The sequence below is a fragment of the Ranitomeya variabilis genome, chromosome 4, assembly GCF_051348905.1.
Source record: "Ranitomeya variabilis isolate aRanVar5 chromosome 4, aRanVar5.hap1, whole genome shotgun sequence".
NCBI lineage: Eukaryota > Metazoa > Chordata > Amphibia > Anura > Dendrobatidae > Ranitomeya > Ranitomeya variabilis.
Genome location: NC_135235.1, coordinates 248788123 through 248808099, shown reverse-complemented (window position 1 = coordinate 248808099; position 19977 = coordinate 248788123). Strand labels below are relative to the sequence as shown.

Below are 19977 nucleotides of genomic sequence, written 5' to 3'. Positions count from 1 at the left end.
CACTACCTCACGCTACTCGCCATTACCCCACGTTACTCGTGACTACCTCACGCTACTCGCCATTACCCCACGTTACTCATCATTACCTCATGCTACTCGCCATTACCCAAGTTACTCGTCACTACCTCACATTACTTACCATTACCCCACGTTACTCATCGCTACCTCATGCTACTCGTCATTACCCAAGTTACTCGTCACTAACTCACGTTACTCGCCATTACCCCGTTACTCGCCATTACCTCACATTACTCACCATTACCTCATGCTACTCGCCATTACCCAAGTTACTCGTCACTAGCTCACGTTACTCGTCACTACCTCACGCTACTCGTCACTACCTCACCTCACGCTACTCGTCACTACCTCAGGTTACTCGCCAGTACCTCACATTACTCGTCACTACCTCACGATACTTGCCATTACCCCACGTTACTCGTCACTACCTCACATTACTCGTCACTACCTCACGTTACTCGCCATTACCTCACGCTACTCGCCATTACCTCACATTACTCGTCACTACCTCTCGCCAGTACCTCACATTACTCGTCAAAACCTCACATTACTCACCATTACCTCACGCTACTCGCCATTACCTCACGCTACTCGTCACTACCTCACGCTACTCGCCATTACCTCACGCTACTCGTCACTACCTCACGCTACTCGCCATTACCTCACATTACTTGTCACTACCTCACATTACTCGCCACTACCTCACGCTACTCGCTAGTACCTCACGCTACTCGCCAGTACCTCACGCTACTCGCCAGTACCTCACATTACTCGGCAGTACCTCACGCTACTCGCCATCACCCCATGTTACTCGGCACTACCTTACGTCACTTGCCATTACCTTACATTACTCGCCACTACTACCCATTAACCACCACTAACCATTACCGACATCACTCGCCATTACGCCCCATTAACCGCCACTACCTCACATTACTTATTACCCCCATTACTCAATACCTCACATTACTCCCCATCACCCAGTAACTCGTCACTACTACCCATTAACTGCCACTCGCCATTACCCACATCGCTCCCTCACCTTACTAGCAATTGCCCCGTTACTTGTCTCTACCTCACATTACATCATCTCATTCGCCAATACCTCACATTACTCATTATTACCTCACATTTCTCGCCAGTAGCACCCATTAACCATTCCCACGCATTACTCGCCATTACCTGGCACTCTCTGACCTTCGTGGTCGCAGACGGCCTCCGTTCCTCCCCTCACACGCTGCTGATCTCCCGCCAGTTTTCGCCTCACACCGCGGACTGTCTCCCGCGCAGCCGCCGCCGCCGCTCCTGATGGGACGTTATTAGCGCAGCTGGCGCCCCGCTCTCACAGTCGGTGCAGCACGGCGGCTCCACGAGCCTCCGGTAAGTACAGAGTGGACATGGCAGGTAAAGCTGGGACTTGTGGTCCTACCTTATACCACAGCTAAGGAAAGGCCCAATAATATCCAGTGTAATGTAGTAACCGCTTTTATATATAGATGAAAGATGGCGGAAAGAGCCCGTACACCCCGAGGTCGTTACTGTACCCCGGTATTATCCCAGCCGGTCATCCTACAACTGGACTAATATACCCTCATCATCCACAGAGATCATCAGTGTGCTGCACCCGGGACACAAGGAGCTCCCTCCACCTACAGCAGGTGGGATTGTGCAGTGTGAGGAGCTGCTGGACCTCAAATGGCCCAACTATTCAATCACAGGGCCCCTTCTGCCTGTGTTATCACTGCTACAGTATTATCCCATCCTGTCACCCTCGGCTGGAGTAATAGCCCCCTTGTCGCCCCTCGGCTGGAGTAATAGCCCCCCTGTCGCCCCTCGGCTGGAGTAATAGCCTCCCCTGTCGCCCCCTCGGCTGGAGTAATAGCCCCCCTGTCGCCCCTCGGCTGGAGTAATAGCCCCCCTGTCGCCCCCTCGGCTGGAGTAATAGCCTCCCCTGTCGCCCCCTCGGCTGGAGTAGTAGCCCCCCTGTCGCCCCCTCGGCTGGAGTAATAGCCCCCCTGTCGCCCCTCGGCTGGAGTAATAGCCCCCCTGTCGCCCCTCGGCTGGAGTAATAGCCCCCCTGTCGCCCCTCGGCTGGAGTAATAGCCCCCCTGTCGCCCCTCGGCTGGAGTAATAGCCCCCCTGTCGCCCCTCGGCTGGAGTAATAGCCTCCCCTGTCGCCCATCGGCTGGAGTAATAGCCTCCCCTGTCGCCCCCTCGGCTGGAGTAATAGCCCCCCTGTCGCCCCCTCGGCTGGAGTAATAGCCCCCCTGTCGCCCCCTTGGCTGGAGTAATAGCCCCCTGTCTCCCATCGGCTGGAGTAATAGCCCCCCCTGTCGCCCCTCGGCTGGAGTAATAGCCCCCCTGTCGCCCCTCGGCTGGAGTAATAGCCCCCCTGTCGCCCCTCGGCTGGAGTAATAGCCTCCCCTGTCGCCCCCTCGGCTGGAGTAATAGCCCCCCCCTGTCGCCCCCTCGGCTGGAGTAGTAGCCCCCCTGTCGCCCCTCGGCTGGAGTAGTAGCCCCCCTGTCGCCCCTCGGCTGGAGTAGTAGCCCCCCTGTCGCCCCTCGGCTGGAGTAATAGCCCCCCTGTCGTCCCTCGGCTGGAGTAATAGCCCCCCTGTCGCCCCTCGGCTGGAGTAATAGCCCCCCTGTCGCCCCCTCGGCTGGAGTAATAGCCCCCCTGTCGCCCCCTCGGCTGGAGTAATAGCCCCCCTGTCGCCCCCTTGGCTGGAGTAATAGCCCCCCCTGTCTCCCATCGGCTGGAGTAATAGCCCCCCCTGTCGCCCCTCGGCTGGAGTAATAGCCCCCCCTGTCGCCCCTCGGCTGGAGTAATAGCCCCCCCTGTCGCCCCTCGGCTGGAGTAATAGCCCCCCTGTCGCCCCTCGGCTGGAGTAATAGCCCCCCTGTCGCCCCTCGGCTGGAGTAATACCCCCCCCTCCGTCGCCCCTCAGCTGCAGTAAACTGTTATTCACCCCTCGTCTGGAGTAATATCCCCCCACCCCCATTGCCCCTTGGCTGGAGTAATACTCTTCCACATGCAGTGACCCTCCCCCAGTGCACCTCCAGCCTGATTTGCATATGGCTGCTATGCTAGATTTCCCATGACTGGCACATTGGACCTCTACAACAAAGATGTTATTTTTATTGGGGGACCAGCACCTACGCAACCATGCCATTGCTGCAATGTGTAAAATCGTGAAGACCCCATCCCTGTTAGGCCTCGCTCACACGACCATGAAAGTTGGACAAGTGCGTTCCAATAAAAAAAAAAAAAAAAGGATAGATCTCCGACCAGTGTTATCCAATGAGGCCGTGGTGATAGGCGGATCTGATATTCGGCATGCTGCGATTTCACTCTGAAATTAGATGGGTGCGAGATAAAAATCAGATCAATATGGAGTATCAGACTGACATCCGATATTTATGATATATTCTAAGGCGATGTTCACATGTTGCGTTTTTCTCCGCAGGCAAAGCCTGCTCTCATGGCAATAAAGAAGCTGCTTACAAAGAAAGCAGGTTTTGCCACATTTTTATTGTCTCTTGGCATGTTGATAAGGTTTAGTGGCCCAAAATAAAGCATGATTTAACTTCCTTAGATTTTTGCACCAATAGTGCAGCAAAAACTGATAACTGCATTTTTTGCTGCGTTTTGCACTTACCCACTGTTTCTTTTGGGTGAAAAAATGCTGCAAATATGCTGAAAAAAATCGCTGAAGTGACATTCTGCAGTTTGCAAAAATGCAGCACTTTTCCAAATTAGACAGGAAAATAAACCAATGTGTGTACATGAGAGTTCTGAAATCTCATAGACTTTGCTGTAAAACGCAACTTAAAATTTTTATTAAAAAAACAGCAAAAACGCAACGTGTGAACATAGCCTAACATAGGAAAGTGTAAATGGTTGTATAAATGATTGATAACAGCTTAGTAAAAAAACCAGATTGTGCACGTGCAGCACACGGATGACACGTGAGAAAAAATCGTCCCACTCTCCTGGATGAAAATCGCACCAACTCTTTTTTTTTTTTTTTTTTTTTTTTAAATTTATACACTCCAATGACTCCAGCCTTAGACTGAGTTCACATTGTGTTTTCTCCTATGGTCAACGACTCCATCAGGACTTATGTCCAAAACCCCAGAAAACGAGATTCGGGCTAATTCACTGACAGGGCCACTGACAATAATGATGCAGATGGAGTCATTGTGTGAACTATCGTGCATCATTTTCGGTCATATGTGCCTATTGGAGGTGGGCAGCAAGACGTCATCAACTGCATCTAGCTGCTTGCTTCAAATAGGCATACATGGCTGAAAATGATCCACCACAGTTCACACTGCTCTTGGTGATCTCATTGAGGTCACCGTAGTTCATCGGGCCGCTGACAGTGGAACGCACCTTCAGTGATCGGCGATAACCTCTGTGATGTCACCGAAGCAGCGCTCGCTTAACCTCATTGTCTCATGGCTTTCAGCGTAGACTGTCACATCATGCCACCGTTCAGGTTGTAAACAAGATGTGGTAGAGATGAATTACGGTGTGGGACTTCAGACAGGTGAGTGATATGGTTGTTTTTATTTTTGTACAGGGGACAGGGGCTTCGATGGAATAGGCGTATGGTGAGTATAATTTTGTTTTTTTAGTTTTTAATAAGTGAAGCAGTGTTGATTTTATTTCAAATTAGGACTTTCTTCTTGCTGTGTGTCTATTTACAAACTTATGGGGTTAGTAATGGCGGTGTCTTATCCATTACTAACCTCTGGGCTGGAGGTCAACTGATACACAAGGCTATTACCAACCCTATTACTCCACTTGCCACCGCCACAGGGCAAGTGGGAAGAGTAAGTCTAAGCACCAGATTTATAAATTGTGCTGTAAATGTTTTCATAATAATTTGGGAAAGTTCTAAAATGTCTTAAATGTGTGTTCTATTTCTGATCTCAGGATCTCGGCTTTTGGTTGAGATGAATCTGTGCTGCATTTTATGTACATGATCAATCGTGAGGCAGTGCTGTGGAGTCCGTCATGAAAATTGAGGAGTTGGAGTCAGAGGTTTGGGTAACCGACTCCATAGCTCTGCCCTGGATAGATAATAACTTAAAAGGGTATTGCCATCTCTAAGATCCTATCAGAATATGTAGTAGGTGTAATAATAGCAAATACCTCCAATTAGAAATGTAGTATAGTTCTTCTGATTGGCTATGTTGTTTACCCCATGAGCAGGACATTGCAGTAGCATGTTTATCCATGGTTACGACCACACATGTAGTGACAATTAGATAGTTGTTAGTGGTCGCAATCATCAATACCTAAGCTTCTGCAGTGCCCTGCACATGGTGGAGCAAGCGACATAGCTTACTGTATATAAGCTATATTATATTTCTAATTGGAGGTATTTTCTAATATTATTATTATTATTATTATTATTACACCTACGACCTATTCGGACAGGATCTTGGAGATGGGAAATGCCTCTTCTAACACTTTACTGGACGACTCCTGCATAGGACACCCCCATACTAAAACAGTACAAGAAGAAGCTGTACACAGATCCATAGACAGTTTACAGAATGTTATTAGTCAGTGAGCGATAACTGAGATCTTGTAAATGCTAAATAATAATTGTCTTAGTTTAAACGCTTTAGTACTTTTTATTAATGAAGATTTGTGGAAATTTCAGAAATTTCTTTAGAACAATGTTGAATGTGTTTGATTAATATTTTACTTGGTTTTTTTACACCTCACTTTTATAGAATGAAACCTTCGCAGCAGCCACCAAGGTTACTTGTGACACCACATCTGTGAGTATTGATGGGTTGTGTTTTCCATAGTCTGTATAGTGGTCAGTATTTGTAGGTTCAGCACATAGTAAAATAAAGGGTCCGCTATTTACTGACCTTTTGGTTATGGTTAAAGGGACTCTGTCACCCCCTCCAGCCGTTATAAACTAAAAAAGCCACTTGTGCAGCAGTAATGCTGCATTCTAACAAGGTGGCTGTCACAATCCCTTAGCCTCTGCCAGCAGTTTGTCACAAAATCCCCAGGGATTCCTGACCACTGCCACCAATATGTCACGGATTGGGGTGACTTTAGACCAACAGACGGCTATCACATGTGCAGGGGGCTTATCTTAGTTATCCCTCCACTGCCACAATGTGATTAAAAAAAAAACCACAAGGCTATTGACCTCTTAGTTTACAGCAGGGGCTTATTCTAGGTATCCCACTGCTCTTCCATATACCATGAACTGCAGGGATTTGTGTATATCCCGCTTACAGTTCCACTTAAACCTTGCAGCTCTCTGGCGCCCCCCTTTCTGTCAGGTCAGATTAGGTACTGCACCTAGGGTAATTGGTCGCCAGAAAGGCTGCCTGCTATGTACTGGCTATTGGGCACGCTGCAGCGACGCGATGAACTCCCACTCAGGCAGGAACAATAATTATCAATGCCGCAGTCGCTGCAATGTCACCCAAAGGCCTGCACACGGTAGTGCCACCAGCTTCGATTAAACGGGTCCGAAGCTAACCCAAAACAGTAGCGTAATTCCCTTCAGAGACTTAGGGTACGTTTTAGAACAGGAAGAACGAATCTGGTATATTAAATATTATACCCCATAAATGATTTTCAGGCAGTGTTTATAAAAGGTATATTTTACAAAGATGTTACAAATGAGACAATTGCAAATATGTACAAAGTAATTATGAAAATAAAAGGATTAAATGAGAAAAGGTACAACTCACATGTTCTCAGTTCATATCAGGCAAACACCATGCTGGTGGGCGGAGCTCCCAAAAATCCCAATGCATGAGGTACAGCTCTTCAGATCAGACTCCCATGTTCTTCCAGCAACAGACTGACTGCTGGAGTCCGGCCAAAACAGTTATAGCTCAGCTTGGTGACATCACCAAAAAGGGCTGGCTATCCCAGACCCTCCTACCTTTTCCATCTGACTAAGTGTAAGCAAAATTTTCTAAGACTTGTAATTCCTCTACCGAACATGTCATAGTCCTAACAAAACCAGCATTCATCTCGGATTAACGTGGGCATTCTAATGGGATCAAATATGTCCTATCTGGGATACATATTTACAGAGAAATCCCTACTTCTTTACTAGATGGAGTTAGAAGCCCGTGTTTCGAGGGATGGGTAGATCCACCGAGGGCGATTAAGAATATATATTTTCGTGTTCTTAACGTAAACAGTTTGCGTAATATCTTACAAAAACAAAACAAAGAACTTCCATGTGTTCTAGAGACTTAGAATCCAGTTCTTGCTGGAGGAAGATTCTAACCTGGTCGTAAAAATTCCTTTAGGCAATAAAACGCTCTTCCCCCATGTACATTGGCAAGGCAGCTCTTGGCTGAGTGAAAGGGAAGGGGGGGCTTTTTTAGCAAGAGAAACTACTTATATGATATTTCATACCATATCGTGACAGTGGCTCTTTTAGTTTGTGGTGCAGTTATAGCCAAAATAAAGCGTTTTATAATTTCGCCAAAATACCTCTCTTTAGCCCTGGAGGCAGGTCTTAACCCCTCTGCTGCACACGCCACACTTCAGTCACTCAAATCTTCTTCGGCGCCGGGCGCTGCCCCCTCCGCGCTGTTTTCCACTCAAATCCGGCGCCTGCGCTGTTTAGTACTGGCTGGGGCAGGCGCAGTGAGCTCTGGCCATCTGACCTCACATGCAGTCTTGCAGACTGCGCCTGTGCGGCCACCCAGCTTGTGAATCCCAGCCCCGCACTGTGCATAATGCATAACACTGCGGGGCTGGGATTGACAAGCTGGGTGGCCGCACAGGCGCAGTCTGCAAGACTGCATGTGAGGTCAGACGGCCAGAGCTCACTGTGTCTGCCCCAGCCAGTACTAAACGGCGCAGGTGCCGGATTTGAGTGGAAAACAGGGCGGAGGGGGCGGCGCCCGGCGCTGAAGAAGATTTGAGTGACTGAAGTGTGGCAGTTGCAGCAGAGGGGTTAAGACCTGTCTCCAGGGCTAAAGAGAAGTATTTTGGCGAAATTATAAAACGCTTTATTTTGGCTATAACTGCACCACAAACTAAAAGAGCCACCTTGTTAGAATGCAGCATTACTGCTGCACAAGGTGGCTCTTTTAGTTTATAACGGCTGGAGGGGGTGACAGAGTCCCTTTAAACGGCCATAGATTATGGAAATTACACTCTGGTCAGAGTTTGATTCAAGTGTCAACAAAGTGTGATCCGATTCTCTATGATGAGTGAATTGTTTGTAGCACACTAAGGAGAAGATGGACAACTAAATTTCTCTTTTCCATTCGATGAGTCTGCGGATGTCGGGCTGCACTCGGATGTCATCTGAGTGCAGTCCAATGTTCTCCAAGCACCTATAGACGTTAATAGGTGTGTGACATCCGATTTCAAAGCATGCTGCAATTTTTTTTTCCACTGACAGATACTTTCAGTTAAAAAAGAAAAAAAAATGTGCCTCAGCACTGCCCCATTGAATAACATTGGTCAGTGCTTTCTGTTACAAAATCAGGTGGCACTCGTCCAGCTTGTATACTGGTGTGAGCTCTGAGCTGCCACTTACAGAATGAAGCTGTAAGATAAGTGCACCATATGAGTGTGCTGACCTGCTATTGTGTGCACCATGAGTGCTGTCATTATACTCAACTTCTACCTTTTTACTGTATCAGTAGTCGTCCTCCGCAAGCTGTAAATCCTCTGTCAGTAACGAGCTGGAATATAGTGTGCAGTGCTGTAATCTGGGTGGTAGCCCTGAATGTGATGTATAAAGAGAATATCTATAACTGTATAGTACAATTTTCTGTGCACTTCTCTTGTTACTTTAACCCTCATTATACAATATAAATTCCCAATTGTCATTATATATATATTTTTTTTTTTTTTACTATTTAAAGTGGTTTCTTGGTTTTTGGAAACCCCTCTTCCTGGGCTGCAGATGATTTAAAAAAAAATAAATAAAAATAAAGCAAACTGTTCTTTACTCCCCTTCCTTGGGTCCAGCTCTGAGACTCTGCCACTTCTCATGCTGTCTGTTGTTGTCTGCAGTGCAGTCGATAACAGCTCAGTGGATCTGCCGAAATGACAACACGGGCTGCAGACCTCACTGACTGACTGCAGCGCTGAAGTCTTGTCAACAGTACAGCACGGGCCGCAGACCTCACTGACTGACTGCAGCGCTGTCGACTTGACATCAGCACTGCAAACAGTATCAAACACATGGAGTAGCAGTAGAGACTCACCAGTGGATCCACAGAAGGTGAGTAAAGTTTGTTTGTGTTTTATTTATTTTTTTTTAACAAACTGCAGCTGGGGTCAAAAGGTTTTTTTAAAACTGGAAAACCCCTTTAAAGGTCCTAGATCATCCTGAGGCTTCTTTAAGGCTGTGTGCACCCGCTTAAACGGTACTGTCGGTCTCAGCGCTTGCGAGATCATGCTGGCAGATGTCACGTGTAGAACAGTCACATCAGGAGATGTGACCGCTCTACCAGTCCGCCGGCGATACACTGACAGGAGGTATTATTTTATTTTTGTTGCAGGAGGCAATGGCTTTAGAGGATTAGGCGTTGGATAAGTATGGTTTAATAAAGATTATTAAAGGAGCCTGTGTCATTATTTCAAATACAGGACTTTATTATGGGTGTCTGCGTTTTTATACAATATCACTATGGAGTTACTAATGGATAGATGTCTTATTGACCCCTCTTCATTACTAACCTGTGGGCTTTGATGTCACCAGACAATACAAAGGTGACATCAACCCCATAAATATGAACCCCACTTACCACCGCTACAGGGCAAGTGGGAAGAGCGCGGCTTAGTGCCAGAATTGGAGCATCTTATATATGTGCCTTTTCTGGGGCACCTGAGAGCTGATGGTTTTTAGTCTTGGAGGGACCAATATCCATGGCCCCTTCCTAGGCTATTAATATCAGCCCGCAGCTGTCTGCCTAGCCTTTGTTGCTTAGATTTTATAGAGGGACCCTATGTCAGGTTTTTGGGGTTCCCCTGTAAACTAGCCAGTAAAGTCTAAGCAAACGGCTGTGATCTGATATTAATAGCCTGGGAACCTTTATAGCTAATGGCTTCTTCCCAGAATATTAACCTCAGACGTCGGCTTTCCCTCTGCTGATTATTAAAATTACTCGGGAGTCCACACATTTTTTTTCTTTAAAACTAACAGTTGCTGTCTGGTTACAGCCTATGTAAGTTCGTTCTGTTAAAGGGAACCTGTCACCCCGTTTTTTCCATATGAGATAAAAATACCGTTAAATAGGGCCTGAGCTGTGCGTTACAATAGTGTATTTTGTGTACCCTGATTCCCCACCTATGCTGCCGAAATACGTTACCAAAGTCGCCGTTTTCGCCTGTCAATCAGGCTGGTCTGGTCAAATGGGCGTGGTGACATCGCTGTTTCTTCCCCCAGATCTTGCTTATTTTTCCGTTGGTGGCGTAGTGGTTTGCGCATGCCCAACTGCCGAATCCACTGCACAGGTGAGGAAAAAGAGCGCGGTCTGCGCTATTCTCCTGGTGATCGGTGGGGTCGGCCATCTTCCTGACGCCGCGCGTGCGCAGATGGAGCGCTCTGCTGCCCGGGGAATCAGGGTACACAAAATACACTATTGTAACGCACAGCTCAGGCCCTATTTAACGGTATTTTTATTCTCATATGGAAAAAACGGGGTGACAGGTTCCCTTTAACGCTCCTCCATAGGCTGGTGACAATGTATGTGTTTACTTAACGGCTTAGTAATTAGGGTGTTGGGCTGACCTCTTTTCATCACCAACCCTACAGCTAGGTGTCAATGACAGCTGCTGACACCAAGCCCTACTACTGCATCAGCATGAAAAAAGTGGTGTTGAACCAAGAAATGACATCACAAAACTTTTTTTTTTAAATATCTTTATTAGCTCAAAAAAGCCATCAGTGCTGTACAAAAACACACCAAAAACGTGCTTGTTTTTCCTGCCAAGAGATGCAGAAACCTTGCAGAAATTACTGTAAGCAAATACTGAACGTGCGCACATAATCTAAGGGTTCTCTTACACGGAGAGATCATTTAAATGTAACGTGTTTGTCTCCTGCATCCAACACATTATTCTGTATACCTGTGGATATGACTGACTTTCTCTAAGAGGTAGTTGATCCATAGTCACTCCTCATGATTTTTAGGTGAAGGTAGATTGTTACATACTAGGTCCTTGGGATCGTCAAGTCCTTGACTCCTTTCCAGTGAATTGGGACATTTATAAAAGCATTTGCAGAACTCTGTTCCCTGGGAAAAGTCACATTCTCTTGACATATGTGCAGCTCAGATTCATTCCTTCCACCATTTTTGGCCATTCGTGTTTTTGTCTTCCATTTAGATGGAAGACCTTGTGTCTTGGCTGCCAGAAGTCGTCTGGTCTTCTCTGGGCATGTGAACCTGCATTTCTCATTCCCTAAGTGTTAATGGCTAACCAGTGTGCCCCTGATGTCGGCTGAGTGTATCTTGCACCACTCCTTGATGTTGATAGAGGGACTGAAATAGCTGCCAAAACCTTCTCTGGTGTTTGATGATAACAAATTACTTCATCTCAGGCCATTATCTTGTTAGTCAACTTGTATTATAAAGGCAGAAGTAAACCTGGTAATCTCGGGCCATGGCCTCCCACATACTAATCAATGGTGCACATTGGTGATGGCTAATATTAGTGCGGCTGCTGGTACATTTGATTGACGCTTCCTTTAGGCGAGTATATATAGTAGCATTCCTGCCATTGATATGTGTGCATTGAAGCACTAAAGCTTTTCTGTGTATTTGTACTGAAGAACGCCAGTAAATGTTCAATTATAATCTTATGATGTCTGACACTAAGTTAGAGGCAAGCTATTGGAACTTTCTTTGTTCATAAGGCTATTTTGTGAATTAGAGGGCTTTCAAGATATGTGTATAATTTGCAATTTTATTTTTTTGGCTGCAGATTGTAATGTAGAAAATTACTGAGGATGGAGAAAACTTCACGTGTCTAACAAAGCATATGTTGGTACATGGTTTCTTCTAATGTGTCACTTTTTTTACTATATTACTGTACAGAGACATCATATTGTCTCTTAAAAGTAACACTTCTAAGGGTAAGGGTACCGTCTCACAGTGGCACTTTGGTCGCTACGACGGCACGATCTGTGACGTTCCAGCGATATACTTACGATCTCGCTGTGTCTGTCACGCTACTGCGATCAGGGACCCCGCTGAGAATCGTCGTAGCAGATCGTTTGAAACTTTCTTTCGTCGTCAAGTGTCCCGCTGTGGCGGCATGATCGCATCGTGTAACAAAGGTGTGCACGATATGACATGCCCGTACGACTGTCCCGTACGACTTCTACATTGCAAATACGTCATGAAATTATCGCTCCTGCGCCGTGCATTGCGAAGTGTGACCGCAGTCTACGACGCTGGAGCGATAATGGAGCGACGCTGGAGCGTCACGGATCGTGCCCTCTTAGCGACCAAAGTGCCACTGTGAGACGGTACCTTAACTTATGTCTGCATCCAATCATCATCATTGACATGTCTTTTCAAAAACTCATTGTAAAAGTTATATATTTTTACTGAATATACCAACAAAATTACAGATTTCCTATCTTCCTTTGTAGGAAGGTAGTTTATAGGTGACGACTAATATGGCTCCACTTATAGGGCTCAAGAGGTAGCCAGGCCATAGCTGGAGTCATAGCCTGGTAATGGCTGAGTGTGTTGTAGCCAAAACAAAAGCACAATCTAATAAATGGATGAATCTGAACCAAGGTTGCACATCCAATTGGAAGAGTGTATCAAGTGGCGTACCACAATGCTCTGTCCTGGCCCCAGTGTTGTTCAACATTTTAATAAATGATCTAGATAAGGGAACTGAAGGCAAACTTACCAAATTTGCAGACGATGCAAAGCTTGGAGGGATAGCTAATACTAGAGAAGAGAGAGAAAGGATTCAGAAGGATCTAGAGAAGCTTGAACAATGGGCAACGTCTAATAGAACGGTAATTAACCCCTTAATCCCATATGACGTACTATCCCGTCGAGGTGGGGTGGGCCTTAATTCCCACCGACGGGATAGTACGTCATAGCGATCGGCCGCGCTCACGGGGGGAGCGCGGCCGATCGCGGACGGGTGTCAGCTGCCTATCGCAGCTGACATCCGGCACTATGTGCCAGGAGCGGTCACGGACCGCCCCCGGCACATTAACCCCCGGCACACCGCGATCAAACATGACTCACCTTGTACCGAGCGTCTCCTCCCTGCAGGCCCCGGATCCAAAATGGCTGCGGGGCTGCATCCGGGTCCTGCAGGGAGTACTTCCGGGTCGGAGCAGGCTGCTCCGATGAAAGTATGATCGCCGATCTGATAGTTTGCATAGCACTCTATCAGATCGGCGATCTGTGATGTCCCCCCCCTGGGACAGAGTAAAAAAAAAAAATTTTCACATGTGTAAAAAAAAAAAAAAATCCTAAATAAAGAAGAAACAAAAATAATATTCCCATAAATACATTTCTTTATCTAAAAAAAACCCAAACAATAAAAGTACACATATTTAGTATCGCCGCGTCCGTAACGACCCAACCTATAAAACTGTCCCACTAGTTAACCCCTTCAGTGAACGCCATACGAAAAAAAAAAAAAAGAACCAAAAAAACAACGCTTTATTATCATACCGCCGAACAAAAAGTGGAATAACACGCGATCAAAAAGACGGATATAAATAACCATGGTACCGCTGAAAACGTCATCTTGTCCCGCAAAAAACGAGCCGCCATACAGCGTCATCAAAGAAAAAATAAAAGTTATAGTCCTCAGAATAAAGCGATGCCGAAATAATTATTTTTTTCTATAAAATAGCTTTTATCGTATAAAAGAGCCGAAACATAAAAAATGATATAAATGAGGTATCGCTGTAATCGTACTGACCCGACGAATAAAACTGCTTTATCAATTTTACCAAACGTGGAACGGTATAAACGCCTCCCCCAAAAGAAATTCATGAATAGCTGGTTTTTGGTCATTCTGCCTCACAAAAATCGGAATAAAAAGCGATCAAAAAATCTCCGGTGCCCGAACATGTTACCAATAAAAACGTCAACTCGTCCCGCAAAAAACAAGACCTCACATGACTCTGTGGACCAAAATACGGAAAAATTATAGGTCTCAAAATGTGGAGACGCAAAAACTTTTTTGCTATAAAAAGCGTCTTTTAGAGTGTGACAGCTGCCAATCATAAAAATCCGATATAAAAAACGCTATAAAAGTAAATCAAACCCCCCTTCATCACCCCCTTAGTTAGGGAAAAATAATAAAATAAAAAAAATGTATTTATTTCCATTTTCCCATTAGGGCTAGGGTTAGGGCTAGGGTTATGGCTAGGGTTAGGGTTGCGGCTAGGGTTGGGGCTAAAGTTAGGGATAGGGTTGGGGCTAAAGTTAGGGTTGGGGCTAAAGTTAGGGTTAGGGTTTGGATTACATTTACGGTTGGGATTAGAATTAGGGGTATGTCAGGGTTAGGGGTGTGGTTAGGGTTACAGATGGGATTAGGGTTAGGGGTGTGTTTGGATTAGAGTTTCAGGTAGAATTGGGGAGTTTCCACTGTTCAGGCACATCAGGGGCTCTCCAAACGCGACATGGCGTCCGATCTCAATTCCAGACAATTCTGCGTTGTAAAAGTGAAACCGTGCTCCTTCCCTTCCGAGCTCTCCCGTGCGCCCAAACAGGGGTTTACCCCAACATATGGGGCATCAGCGTACTCGGGACCAATTGGACAACAACTTTTGGGGTCCAAGTTCCCTTGTTATCCTTGGGAAAATAAAAATTGGGGGGGCTAAAAATCATTTTTGTGAAAAAAAAAAAAAAGAGTTTTTATTTTCACGGCTCTGCGTTATAAACTGTAGTGAAACACTTTGGGGTTCAAAGTTCTCACAACACATCTAGATAAGTTCCTTGGGAGGTCTAGTTTCCAATATGGAGTCACTTGTGGGGGGTTTGCACTGCTTGGGTACATCAGGGGCTCTGCAAATGCAACGTGACGCCTGCAGACCAATCAATCTAAGTCTGCATTCCAAATGGCGCTCCTTCCCTTCCGAGCTCTGCCATGTGCCCAAACAGTGGTTCCCCCCACATATGGGGTATCAGCGTACTCAGGACAAAATGGACAACAACTTTTGGGGTCCAATTTATCCTGTTACCCTTGTAAAAATACAAAACTGGGAGCTAAAAAAAATCATTTTTCTGAAAGAAAAAAAAAGAATTTTTATTTTCATGGCTCTGCGTTATAAACTGTAGTGAAACACTTGGGGGTTCAAAGCTCTCAAAACCCATCTAGATAAGTTCCTTAGGGGGTCTACTTTCCAAAATGGTGCCACTTGAGGGGGTTTTAATGTTTAGGCACATCAGGGGCTCTCCAAACGCGACATGGTGTCCCATCTCAATTCCAGTCAATTTTGCATTGAAAAGTGAAATGGCGCTCCTTCCCTTCCGAGCTCTGCTATGCGCCCAAACAGTGGTTTACCCCCACATATGGGGTATCGTTGTACTCAGGACAAATTGCACAACAACTTTTGTGGTCTAATTTCTTCTCTTACCCTTGGGAAAATAAAAAATTGGGGCGAAAAGATCACTTCTGTGAAAAAATGATTTTTTATTTTTACGGCTCTGCATTATAAACTTCTGTGAAGCACTTGGTGGGTCAAAGTGCTCACCACACATCTAGATAAGTTCCTTAGGGGGTCTACTTTCCAAAATGGTGTCACTTGTGGGGGGTTTCAATGTTTAGGCACATCAGGGGCTCTCCAAACGCAACATGGCTTCCCATATAAATTCCAGTCAATTTTGCATTGAAAAGTCAAATGGCGCTCCTTTCCTTCTGAGCTCTACCATGCGCCCAAACAGTGGTTTACCCCCACATATGGGGTATCGGCGTACTCAGGACAAATTGTACAACAACTTTTGAGGTCCATTTTCTCCTGTTACCCTAGGTAAAATAAAACAAATTGGAGCTGAAGTAAATTTTGTGTGAAAAAAAGTTAAATGTTCATTTTTATTTAAACATTCCAAAAATTCCTGTGAAACACCTGAAGGGTTAATAAACTTCTTGAATGTGGTTTTGAGCACCTTGAGGGGTGCAGTTTTTAGAATGGTGTCACACTTGGGTATTTTCTATCATATAGACCCCTCAAAATAACTTCAAATGAGATGTGGTCCCTAAAAAAAAAAAAATGGTGTTGTAAAAATGAGACATTTCTGGTCAACTTTTAACCCTTATAACTCCCTAACAAAAAAAAATTTGAGTTCCAAAATTGTGCTGATGTAAAGTAGACATGTGGAAAATGTTATTTATTAAGTATTTTGCGTGACACATCTCTGTGATTTAAGGGCATAAAAATTCAAAGTTGGAAAATTGTGAAATTTTCATAATTTTCGCCAAATTTCCGTTTTTTTTTCACAAATAAACGCAAGTTATATCGAATAAATTTTACCAATAGCATGAAGTAGAATATCTCACGAGAAAACAATGTCCGAATCGCCAAGATCCGTTGAAGCGTTCCAGAGTTATAACCTCATAAAGGGACAGTGGTCAGAATTGTAAAAATTGGCCCGGTCATTAACGTGCAAACCACCCTCGGGGCTTAAGGGGTTAATAGAGCGAAATGCAAGATTCTACATCTGGGCAAGAAAAATAAAAATTACATCTATAGAATGGAAGGAATAGAACTAAGCAACAGCACGTGTGAAAAAGACTTGTGTATACTAATAGATCGCAGACTGCACATGAGTTAACAGTGTGATGCAGCAGCAAAAAGGCAAATGCAGTTCTGGGATGTATTAAGAGAAGCATAGAGTCTAGATCACTTGAAGTAATTATCCCGCTCTACTACTCCTTGGTCAGGCCTCATCTGGAATACTGTGTCCAGTTCTGGGCAACACATTTTAAGAGCTACCAGGATGGTGAGTGGACCGCAAATTATGTCCTACGAGGAACGGTTAAAGAATCTGGGAATATTTAGCTTTCAAAAAAGAAGGCAAAGAGGAGACTTAATAGCTGTCTACATGCACGGTCAAAATTGGTGGTACCCCTCATTTAATGACAGAAAAACCCACAATGGTCACAGAAATAACTTGAATCTGACAAAAGTAATAATAAAAAATCTTGGAAAATGAACAAATGAAAGTCAGATGTTGCTTCTCAACCATTCTTCCACAGAATTTAAAAAAAAAATGAAAAAAAGAAATGATGGTATCCCTGAAAATAATGTAACAGAAAGGACATGTTAAATTGCGGTGTGCCCACTACCTAGCATCACCGGTGTCTACAATCCTGGAATCAGTGAGTGGCCGGTATATAGTGCTACAGATACTCACTGTGCTGTTTGGTGACATGGTGTGTATCACACTGAATATGGACCAGAGGAAGCGAAGGAAAGACTTGTCTCAGGAGAGTAGAAAGAAAATTATAGACAAGCATGTTAAAGGTAAATGTTCTAAGACCATCTTCAAGTTATTTCTGCGACCATTGTGGGTTTTTCTGTCATTAAATGAGGGGTACCAACAATTTTGACCACGTGTGTATATCTGAAGGGCTATCACAGTGTAGAGGGATCATCCTTATCCTCATGCACATGGAAACACGAGAAGCAATGGAATGAAACTGAAGGGGAGAAGATACAGATTAAATATAAGAAAAATCTTTTTGACAGTGAGGGTGATAAATGTGTGGAGCACTCTTCCACGAAAGGTGGTGAGTTCTCCTTCAATGGAAGCCTTCAGAGACTGGACATCCGTCTGAGATGGTTTAGTGAATCCTGCATTGAGCAGGGGGTCGGACACGATGACCCTTGAGGTCCCTGATTTGCCATCTCAGTCTCCTGACCTCAGTATCATTGAGCCACTCTGGGGAGATCTCAAGCGTGCAGTTCATGCTAGACAGCCCAAGAATTTACAGGAACTGGAGGCTTTTTGCCACGAAGAGTGGGCAGCTTTACCATCTGAGAAAATAAAGAACCTTATCCACAACTACCACAAAATACTTCAAGCTGTCATTGATGTTAGAGGGGGCAATACACGGTACTAAGAAATGGGGGATGTGAACTTTTGATCAGGGTCATTTGGATGTTTTGGGTTGTCATTATTTTTTGAAAAGAGAAAACACAGTAGTCTGACAATAAATGGCTTCACCCAACCACTAATCATGAGTGAATGAAAAGTTTTGGTATTATCATTCATATTCTCTGAAAAAAGGCCAAGAAAGCGGAAATTCTGCCGGGGTGTGTAAACTTTCAGCACAACTGTATATCATTGGGTCACTTCTCGGTCATCTATTTACGGTAATTACTTGCAGCATGGGGACCCAGTAAATGATTGGATTGTTTTAACCTTCAGTATATACCAGTAATTGTATTTTATTTTTTTCTTCTCGTTTTGTGCTGGGATCACTCTTAGAACTTTTTTTTCCCATTGTTTATAAATTAGCCACTTATGTGTAAACAGAGTATTATCTACATCGGTTTTATCGCTCTTCATTTGAAATTCATTTTCCGTCTCGTACATGGCGGTGTGTATCGTGTGGACTGAATATTCTGGTAGCATCCAGTTGTTTCTTGCTTAAGGTTCTTACATAATCTGTAACTGTACAACCTTAGTCTTCATGCTCCATATTCAAACACAAGGCGCAAGAAAAATCTCTGGAAGTTGACACACAAATATTTTTAAAAAGCTGCAATGGTTTATTAATTTATTCAAAACATGATTAAAAAATGTTCAGGAATATGACAAATGCCGGAAAAATAGAGGTTGAAAGAAGGATCACTACTAACATATATGGCACACAATTTTAAATATCAGAGCATGACCCCAAATGGCAATCAATTGATGAATGGCAAATTATATTAATAAAATACATTTTAAATATTCATATCGAAATATTGATTAACCCCTTCCCGACCTGTGACACAGCGTATGCGTCATGAAAGTCGGTGCCAATCCGACCTGTGACGCATATGCTGTGTCACAGAATGATCGCGTCCCTGCAGATCGGGTGAAGGGGTTAACTCCCATTTTACCCGATCTGCAGAGACAGGGGGAGTGGTACTTCAGCCCAGGGGGGGTGGCTTCACCCCCCCGTGGCTACGATCGCTCTGATTGGCTGTTGAAAGTGAAACTGCCAATCAGAGCGATTTGTAATATTTCACCTATGAAAATGGTGAAATATTACAATCCAGCCATGGCCGATGCTGCAATAGCATCTGCCATGGCTGGAGACCCCGATCTGCCCCCACCCCACCCCACCGATCGCCCCCCCAGTCGTCCTTTTTGCCCCGATCTCCGTTCCGCTCCCCTCCTCCTTCCTGTCGGCTCCCCCGGTCCTCCTGTCCGCTCCCCAGGTCCTCCGATTCCCCCCCCCCCCCCCCCCGTGTTCCGGTCCCACCCCCCCATACTTACATAGCTCCGATGTCCCTCCCGGTGTCCGGCCGTCTGCTTCATGGGCGCCGCCATCTTGGAAAATGGCGGGCGCATGCGCAGTGCGCCCGCCGAATCTGCCAGCCGGCAGATTCGTTCCTGCACATTTTGGTCGCTGTGATAAGTTCTATCACAGCGATCAAAATAAAAAAAATAGTAAATAAATCACCCCCTTTATCACCCCCATAGGTAGGGACAATAATAAAATACAGAAAATATAATTATTTTTGTTTTTCCATTAGGGGTAGGGTTAGGGGTACGGTTAGGGGTAGGGTTAGGGGTAGGGTTGCACTTAGGGTTGCACTTAGGGTTGCACTTAGGGCTAGGGTTGCACTTAGGGTTGCACTTAGGGCTAGGGTTGCACTTAGGGTTGCACTTAGGGCTAGGGTTGCACTTAGGGTTGCACTTAGGGCTAGGGTTGCACTTAGGGTTGCACTTAGGGCTAGGGTTGCACTTAGGGTTGCACTTAGGGCTAGGGTTGCACTTAGG

The 19977-nt window shown here is 45.1% G+C and overlaps 2 protein-coding genes and 1 long non-coding RNA gene across 9 annotated transcripts in view; 1 reads left to right on the top strand and 2 right to left on the bottom strand.

Annotated features, from left to right (window-relative positions):
- Positions 1-1321, bottom strand: part of ETS1 (ETS proto-oncogene 1, transcription factor) — a 434342-nt gene extending 433021 nt beyond the window's left edge. The window contains exon 1 of the mRNA XM_077249415.1: positions 1201-1321. The gene's annotated coding sequence lies outside the window, so the exon portion shown is untranslated. The remainder of the gene's footprint in view (positions 1-1200) is intronic.
- Positions 1259-19977, top strand: part of KCNJ5 (potassium inwardly rectifying channel subfamily J member 5) — a 125318-nt gene continuing 106599 nt past the window's right edge. For 2 of the 7 annotated variants that reach the window (XM_077249427.1, XM_077249423.1), the window contains exons 1-3: positions 1288-1398; positions 4605-4635; positions 5770-5817. In XM_077249427.1, coding sequence (XP_077105542.1) covers positions 5771-5817 — 47 coding nt within the window. In that variant the 5' untranslated portion in view covers positions 1288-1398; positions 4605-4635; position 5770. Of the gene's footprint in view, positions 1399-1444; positions 1677-4604; positions 4636-5769; positions 5818-19977 lie in introns of those variants that run through there. The other 5 variants (XM_077249425.1, XM_077249422.1, XM_077249426.1 and 2 more) reach the window with 3 other exon arrangements.
- On the bottom strand, positions 3138-10547 carry LOC143764158 (uncharacterized). The gene is made up of 3 exons (XR_013213072.1): positions 10360-10547; positions 8667-8764; positions 3138-3371 (listed from the first exon to the last, which is right to left on the bottom strand). It is a non-coding gene; the product is annotated as an uncharacterized LOC143764158 (long non-coding RNA).